The sequence below is a fragment of the Solanum pennellii genome, chromosome 1 (genome assembly GCF_001406875.1).
Source record: "Solanum pennellii chromosome 1, SPENNV200".
NCBI lineage: Eukaryota > Viridiplantae > Streptophyta > Magnoliopsida > Solanales > Solanaceae > Solanum > Solanum pennellii.
The window spans coordinates 11,195,759-11,205,092 of NC_028637.1; the positions used below are offsets into that span (position 1 = coordinate 11,195,759).

The 9,334-nt window shown below is 34.9% G+C and overlaps 1 protein-coding gene and 1 pseudogene across 1 annotated transcript; one reads left to right on the forward strand and one right to left on the reverse strand.

Moving 5' to 3' along the window:
- Positions 1-1,111: 1,111 nt before the first annotated feature.
- On the reverse strand, positions 1,112-3,229 carry LOC107032569. Its single transcript, XM_027912627.1, has 4 exons — positions 3,140-3,229; positions 2,939-3,046; positions 2,479-2,665; positions 1,112-1,161 (listed from the first exon to the last, which is right to left on the reverse strand). The coding sequence occupies exons 1-4, from the start codon at positions 3,227-3,229 to the stop codon at positions 1,112-1,114; spliced, it is 435 nt and encodes a 144-aa protein (XP_027768428.1).
- Positions 1,311-2,365, forward strand: LOC107028790 (annotated as a pseudogene).
- Positions 3,230-9,334: the final 6,105 nt, after the last annotated feature.

A 9,334-nucleotide genomic window follows, 5' to 3' on the forward strand; every position in this document is an offset into this window, starting at 1 on the left:
GTTTGATTGTTTTGATGTAGTTCCAGTGACAACTCCTTATGATCCTAGCATACACTTGAAGAAGAAGAATGAATCTAGTGTTTCTCAAACTAAATATGCTAAAATAATAGGGGGTGTAATGTTTTTCAAGAACTATACGGGGCCTGATATAGCTTATATTATTTGTAGATTGAGTAGATATACGCATAATTCAAGTATTGAACTCTGTAATGGTCTTCATCAGTTTCTAAGGTATTTGATAGGTGCTATGAATTGGTGTTTGCATTTTAACAAATTTGCTGCTGTTTTTGAAGTTTTTTGTCATGCAAACTGGATAACTGACAATGATGAACTTAGCTCCACCAGTGGCTATGTGTTTACTTTGGGTGCAAGCGCTATTTCATGGAAGTCTTCTAAACAGACTTGTCACTACTAGAAATTTGGTCTACTGCCACGGTTCACCTATCGATGCAATTGACGTTACTACCGTAGCCATAGGTCTAAGGCTACGGTTACACCAACCGCTACAACAGATCGCGTAGCAATAGAGCTGTTGCTACGGTTCTGTGCGACAGTTCATATAACCGTAGCCATACATTGACCTATTGCCACGGTTATCATTTGAATTAATTGCCAACGGTTATGTATGTATTGGTACAGTTTTTAACCGTCGTAATAGAGGTTTATGCATCAGTTCTGTTAAGGCTATGGCTACAGTTTTTTTCGATTCAACACACCATTTCACTCAATTGCGACGGTTGTTATAGGGATATTGCAACACTTTTAAACAATTGTAGAACTGTTGCTTAATGCCTATTGCAACGGTTATTACCTGCTATTTGCAACAATTCTAATGCAATATTAGTAAGCTATATATACCTGCTATATACTAAATCATCCATGAGAATAAATTTTATAACATAAAAATACACATAAATCGTTAACGAGAATAAATGTTCCTTACCTTAATTAGAATTCAAGATCCGTGATTCTAATATCAATTAAAGCAAAATGTACAAATCATTTTATAGCATTCAAAAAAGGTGAAACACATGCCATAGAATTTTCAATCTTCAAAAATATATGATTTCTAGAACATCAATAAAGTTTACATCAATATAAACTTCAGCTCCTATGTCAAGTCTTCACTATTGCTTTCATTGCCTTCTTCGATTTCGTCACCTACATACAATCAGAAAAAAATATAAATAATTTAGGAAACCTCAAATCTTGGAAATTAACAAGTATACATGTAGTTACAACCTGCAGGCATTAGCTTTTAGAATTGTTCAACCCTAAAACTTGGAAATCAAGTACATGCCAATCAAGTTTCCAACACTAAAAAGATAAAAGGTGGAAGAGAGAATAGATTACTTCCAATCTGAATCCTCCAATGAATCATCAGTTTCAAGTATCAGATGAAGAAGATGGATCAGAAGAAGAAGAGGAGGAGGAAGAGGAAGTTTTTCAAGAAAATGACATTGGAAACCTTCAAAGTCACTACCAAAACCAGCAGATGCCACAGTCACTCTGCAAAAAGCCAGAAAAATGGGCTAATTTCATAGTAAGCGAACAAGAATTGAACAAAGGGACAAGAAGAATGAAGCCACAGAGAGCTAAAACAGATGTTATAGAAGGCCATGGAGGCCGAATTATTCGAGCCACCGGGAAGGAAAGACAGACACAGTAAGGTTTCAACTGCAAAAGGTCCGAAGGATCGACGAGTTAGGCTTTCACCAAACACTGCAATTCAGTTCTATGATGTGCAAGATAGGCTTGGGTATGACCGTCCAAGTAAGGCTATTGATTGGCTGATTAAAGAAGCTAAAGCTGCAATTGATGCTCTTGGTGAGTTCCCTAATAATTTTCACTCTACTAAACTAAATCCCAAAAAAATGCAGTATTCATTTGATCAAGAACAGAGTCCAGAATTTAGCCAAGAAAACAGAGGTGTTCCCAATTCTGAATGTGGAGTTCAAGACAAACAGCAAGAGGTGAATTATGACATCCCAAACTTGTTTTCATCATCTGATGGTTTAAAGATTCCATTTTTAAGTGATCTCCAGAGCTACCCACATGGGCATTTTCTCAATTTCCAGTCTTTACAAGATGACACAATCCTATCCTCTGGTAATCATCATCAAGGCAGCTTCTTCACCACCACTTCAGTTAATCATTTCCCATCAGTTTTAAGTCAAATCAGGTGTTTTCTCACAGGGAACCCCTTCAGTCCAGTTTCTTCCCTCTAATGAGTGATCCATTAAGCACACAACTTGAGACCCTTTCATATGGATTTTCCAATGATGGTTTCACAGGAATAATTTCTAGTGCTTCAAGAATTCAAGGGGAAGAGGAGCAGGCTACATTTTTTACTGCTTCTTGACCCACTGCCCAACTTTTCCCCAACTTCCTTAGATCAATAGCGTACTATTCCATTCTAATCCTATAGCAAGTAGCAACAACAAATACCAATCAAAACATAGAATTAGCGACACCAACCTTGTTTAGCCCCTTGAACAGAAGTAGATTCTCTTGGTGAAGGAGTCGACAATGCTGCCAATATGTTAGGATCAATTAATCCCGCATGCTTAAGTTGTGCAATAACATCTGCAATAACTTCTTGTCGCACAATTTTCTTTTGTTCCTCCATTTGTTTCTCCATTTTCTGCATCCTCTCTTGCATTTCCTGCATTCCATCAGTTGTTGCACTTAAAGTTGATTCCCAATTGCCAACTTTTTTTTTCAAAGTAGTCTTTGTAACTCCTGCGCCATATAGTCTTAGACGTCCCGGATGTTCAGGACCCATGACGCTTGAAAATGCATCAACATACTCACCATTTATGCTTATTTGTTTTTCAATTTGCTCCATTTCAGCCTACCAAAGTATATCCAACAAATACAATCTTATGAAATAAATAATTGATCTCAACAAAAAAAATTAAAATAGACAGGCACATACAATTTTACTAGTAGTATCTTCATTTGAGGCCTTGTACGATCGCCCAGGTTTTCTTGTTCTTGTAACCACAAAGATATCCTTAGATGATACTGTCTCCTTATCTTTCTCCTAGTCGAATTGAAATATATATAAAAACTAAACTCACATTGGAAGAGATCCAAAAGAAAATTTCATTAAAAAATAATATATCAGAGAACTCACCAGCTTATTACGAACTAAAGCGAAACTCTTTTTGCCAGCAGTGTGTGGATTCATCAGTTTTTTTCGATTCTTTGCATTTGTTTCAGACATTTTCTGCAAAGAAATGAATCAGTAATGTTAATCGAAGGTATATTAGTGTTATATAGTGTACTAGACGAGGTCAATATTAGTCTGTATTTCCTTTATAACAATCTGTAAATATTAGTCATTATATAGTGTTAAGGTGTCTTGTAAAATGCATGTGACTATCACAATAAATGATACAGATACAGGCCTGAATTACAGATACAATCTGCTCCTTATGGGTCTTTCTAGTAAGGTCTGAATTACAGATACAGGCCAAAATGTTGCTCTAATTGCTTCAAGTTTGGGCATGATAATGATCCACTTGCTGATTAAAAAGACACCTATGAGAAAGAAGAGTCATGAGGAAGCATAGAAGCTGGGAAGGGAGGTAGTATTTTTTCTAACAGCTTTGAAGTGTTGGGGGTCACTAGGTGGAAAGAAGCTGGGAAGGGAGCAAAAATCTGGAGCTATAATACAAATGCTACTTATTAAAAAAATTGATATTCTGAACTACATTTTTACCTTGAATTTTTCAGAATTCCAATATTTGAGTAGCTCTCTAAATTGACATTCTGGAATATGACCAGGCTTTTTTGCCATTCGAACTGCATCATTTTCATATGGATCGTAATAATTAAGCTTCAAATCACTTCTATGTCTTCTCCAAGCATCTCGAATTGTTACCATAGCCCAATGGTACGCAGCTTCAGGAATAATATATTTCCCCTATAATTTTGTGTCATTCAATTAGCCAATAGAAGTAAAATACTTTTACAAATAATTTATTATTGTAAACTACAAACCTTGGTATAATCCCACAAATCCTTTTTAGTGTCCATGCTCCTCCAATCCAATATATCAAATGGGCAAAGAGTCGCATTTCTAGCCAATGTTCCTAGGAAGCTACTTAGCTCTATGACAACATCATCCGTAGGACCAACAGGTTGATTTTGACTATTCAGTATGATCAACTTACGTTCTTTTTGGGCATGAACATCATGCATTTGCGTTCTACCTCTTTTATTTGGACTGGAAAGAACTCCAGCTATAAGAAAATAAAAGAAATATAATTAAAAATTATGAATACATTTAATAGGTTTGTAATCTTATATGTTACCTTGTTCTTCAGGTTGATCATTTGTTTGAGGAGTAACAGAATTCATTTGCACTTGATCCTCGAAAGGAAAATCTTTGCCATGCTGGTCAAGAGGCAGCTCCTGGACAGGCTGCTCAAGAGGCAGCTCCTCGACAGGGTGCACAACAGGCAGCTCCTCGACAGGCTGATTTTCAAAAGGCAACTCCTCGGCAGATTGTCTTTTTGCTTCAGATTGTGGTGCTACTGATTGTTGTCCTCCAATTAATTTGAGCAGATGTCCTTTCTCGCACTCTATTTCTTTAATAATTTCATTTGTTTTCAATAACCGTCGTTTCTTATTTGCCAAGAATGATAACGATCCCGGTTTAGCAAATGTCTTCTTTTTGGCTTTTTTGGTTCTTTTTGAAGTTTCTTGTTGACTCATAGCTATGACTATTCTGACCTGTGTGAAAATAGAAGAAACTAAAAAGTTACAAAGATATTACAAAGAGCTGAATCACATCCAGTAGGTCTGTTACTGTCCACAATCACACACAAGATTTAGAGTGTTTTTAGGAAGCCGATTGGTGGAATTATAAGAGCAGCAAGTATGTTACTGTCCACAATCACACATAGTAGGTTTGTTACTGTCCACAATAAAATTTTCTGCACTCAATCACATTCATAGAATGTACATTAAGTACTCAAAGAGAGATATAGCGAAGAAGTGTTCAAAGAATCATAAAAACGAGATACGAACCTGGAGTGTTGGACCTTAATAAGAGATAAGAACCTACTGATTTGCTGGTCCACTAATATATTGAAATTGCTCAGAGAAACTGCAAAAAGAAGAAGAATGAAAATGATCAATAAGAGAGAAAAAGGATATGTGACAAGGTTTAATTTCTTGCTGAAATACTTGTTGGTTTGAACTATCTATCTCTATATGCCATGTATATATAACAGTGGCACAATGGATACAATATTTTATGAAGCACAAAGACAAGGACTATATTCTTTCTATGTTACACTGTTGAATCAAACAAATATCGTCTAGCTAAGTAAATCAAATGGTGGAGAAGAGAAAGAGACTCTGTAAGCAGATTTAGGGAATGGATTGAAAAAGAAGACTGTTTGAGCTCTCAGTTTGAGTCAGAACTTCGCAGTAATATCAGCAAGGAGTTATTGCAGGCCATTCAAGTTGCAAAAAAACAAGAGAAGCCCCCAAATTGCAGCATATCATGAAGCTCATACAAGCCATAGTTATATGGAAACTTTGGAAGAGAAGGAATGCTTAAAGACATGTTAAAAAGGTCTCTTTTTAATAAAATGTACATTCACTGTCAATATAATATGAATTGTGCAAGCAGTTAAAAACTTGAAAAACAAATTCAAGTTCCACACATTTCTATTAATGACACACAAATTCCTAAGACTAACACAATTATAGCCAGTTTAAATTATAGACACTGCATCCAAATAAAACACAACGAACATGTAAAGTGAGAAGTAAATCATACAAAGCAAATCAATTTGTGCTTCGTGAATGATCAAAACAATATCGCAAAATGCACAAATCCACACAATGTCATTAACTTTAACGAATAAATAGGGCATTATGTGTCACAGTTTATGCTGGCAGTGACTCATAAGGGAAGATAACATTCAATCGAACAAGCAAAAGACATAGACAATATCAGAATCCGAATGTATTTCAAAGTAAAACGACAGTGATACTCAAGTTTAAACATCTCTTAATAATCAAAAACAAAATTGAAGATAACCTTTGCGACTTGTGTTGTAACTTTCTCTAGATTAGCCTATCATGTACTTTCAGGACTCCACCTTAAGGAAAAATAAGGTGTAACAGAAAAGCAATTACATTACTGATTTTCGTTTGCTTGTCATGTCTAGCTATAGTGCAGTCTATTGTCTCTCTTTACTTTCTCTCGTCTCATTGTCTGTGGTTCCTATGAATGAGTATAACAATATATTCTTTCAAATTATACAGACTTCACCCATGATTCATGTCTTCCCTTTTTAAAATGAGAGGAATATGAACTTCATATACTGATTAGCGAGATTGAGTCCAAAAACTATATAGTTTTGTCATCTTTGTCCTTGTGAAACTGATCCGCCATACTTTAACTGCGTGAATTCTAGTAGCACTAACTTGCATCACCCAGTTGCACTCCAATATATTGCTATTCATTAACCTGGTTTATCGTTATATTTGTCTCATAAGCATCAAAACTGAAATACTTGATATTATGAACAAATCTGAGTTCATATTTGTCAATCCAAATGCAACTGGACAATGTGGTTGTGGAGAATCTTTCATGACAACAACTAGCTCAGAAGCTGCTAAGTTGCGCGGCAAGTCTAGCTGACATCTTATTATATACTCATATTATGTACGTTAGTCGTTATATATATACACTTACAACTGTGAGTATATACTATATAGTCTATCTGTAGTAATAAATCAACAATGTTAGCAGTCAGAAACAGAAGGTTTTGTTATTTTTTTCTCCTTTTTGCCCAAATGTTATGTACATCAGTTGTTGTAAAGAATAAGATTTTCTTTGCCATGGAAAGGTGAAAGTAGAAAAATATTAAATACAGAAAATCAAATGAAAAGCATACTCTGCTGTCTGCATATGCTCGAAATTTTGAACATTACTTTCTTCATTTTTGCTCTCAAATTAAGCCATATCAGTCAACAAAAAGTGAAACAAATACCAGTAGGAAGTAATTTGGGAGTAATTTTTGTCCACATTCACATCAAATGGGGAATATTAAGGAAGAATTCAGCTGGAACAAAAAAATATGCAGAAAGAAATACTTACAGATCCACAAACTTGGAGCACTAGATTTTGACTCTCTTATATATCACAGAATCAAACAGGGGAAGTTTATACACTAACTATATTGGAGCAAATAACATAGGTTTAAGACTAACCCATATATTATTCTTTAACATGTTTCAAAATTAATTCAATGGGGACTTAGAAATCATGAACTAGCATAGAAAACTTAAACATTATTAAGATGAATTCGTAGTCGAACCTCAAAAACACCACCAAAAAGAACGAGCTGGTTGTTTTCCCCGACGAGCTTCAGCAACAGCTTCACAATCGAGCTTCAACAACGAGCTTCAGCAACAGCTTCACCTACGAGCTTCACCAACAACTTCACCGACAGCTCTTCACCAACGAGCTTCACCAACAGCTTCACCAACAAGCTTCACCAACGAGCTTCACCAACAGCTTCACCAACAGCTTCACCAACAAATTTCGTTTTTCTCACCAAAATCTTCAGAAATTCCTTTCACATGCAGCTTCACCCACAAAAAGCTCTCTCACATTGCTTTGATGAAATTTCTGAAAAATAAGGGTTTCTAATCAATTTCATTCTTTTTCTTTACATTTTCTAAAAAGTTAATAAATAAGAATTATTTTTTTAGGAGGGACTAATTATATTGGAGGCAAATATATTTTTTTAGGAGGGAAAAATTTTTAGGGCTAAAAAATAAGAATTATTTTTCTAAAAAACCGTTGCCATAGAGTTGTCTATAGCAACGGTTTTAAAACTTGTGGCTATACCTTCTCTATGGGGACGGTTATCGGGATTATGCAACAGTTTATTTTAAGAATTGTTCTATTAGATTCAAGGATATTTGGCCACGGTTATAACCGTTGTAATAGGTTAGCTATTTCTACGATGGTATAACCGTTGCTAAATAAGCGTTGCAGTAAGTCAAATTTCTAGTAGTGTGTATAGCACATTCTACCAAGGAATCAGAATTCATTCCTCTCGAGTTGGCAGGGAAAGAAGGTGAATGACTGAGAAATCTTTTGGCAGATACGCCTTTGTGGGGAAGACAAGCTTCACCAGTTTCTCTTCACTCTGACTCACAAGCCGTAATTTGAATTGCCAAATATAGTGTGTACAATGGAAAAAAGAGACATATTCACATTAGACATTGTGAAATTAAACGGTTGTTGAAACTGGGTGTTATTTCCTTTGGATATGTGAGGTCCGAAAGAAAATTGGAGGAAGCTATGACCAAGGTCTTGAAACTAAAATAATCCTTGAGACGTCGAGGGGGATGGGTCTAAAGACCATTGATTGAGGTAATGTGGTGGACCAGTTAGGCCTCAATGTACACCACATTTCTATCCCTTATGCGTGAGGCAATGTTTTAATTCTAACTATGTTAATTAAGTCTAATACAAAGAAATAACAACAATACGTTACAAAGCAGATAACATATCCGTTCCAATAAACAAACAATAGGTTTCTATAACAGTGAAATAATGGCCTTTAATGTCATTTATCTTGACAATCCATTTCTTAAAATGAAAAAGAAAAATTAAATCTGCTATTTGAAACTCCTCATCTTCAAATATCTATATAAGAACGACAAATTGTGAGAATAAAAAAATACAACATCAACCATAAAGGAAAAGAAAAAAGAATTTCCCTCCTTTGATCATATTCTTTGAATATTTTTGGGCATTTGGTTTTGCGCAACCTCCAAACTCTTAGCCACGAGTGCACGTGTTTTAGAGTAACTATGAAACCTTAGGGAGCTACCAGCTATAACGATTTGCATCAGAGTCAAGCCAAAATCGCTTTCAAGGCAATGGCTTGCCACGACATAGTATTTGTGATAAGTTTCTTACTACATTATAATTCCAATCTAATATCAATATTGTAGTATTTTTCCTAACAGTATTATCTTTTCTAAACCTTAAGTGTTGGAGGACAAATAAAGTATCACAAACTGGTACAATCTGCACTAAATTTTGTTTTATTTTAAAATAAAATCTTTTTGATTTCATTTTATCAATAGAAAAAAATAATCCCACTATCACTAAACATCAAAACTCCATTTTTAAAATATATAGGGAAAAATTGTCAAATAATACTATTAGCTATATACTTTTTAATAAAGAATTTCCTAGATAATTCATGTTTTAACTACTAAGATTCTTCAACTAGCAATTCTTTGTAATATGAGGGTGAAATTATATATGTATGTATATATA

Coding starts and splice junctions, on each gene's coding strand:
- LOC107032569 (XM_027912627.1), bottom strand. CDS start 3,229: ATGTCTGAAACAAATGCAAAGAATCGAAAAAAACTGATGAATCCACAC. Junction 3,047..3,139: donor CTTTAGTTCGTAATAAGCTG/GTGAGTTCTCTG, acceptor CAATTCGACTAG/GAGAAAGATAAGGAGACAGT. Junction 1,162..2,478: donor TGTTCAAGGGGCTAAACAAG/GTTGGTGTCGCT, acceptor GATTGTATGTAG/GTGACGAAATCGAAGAAGGC.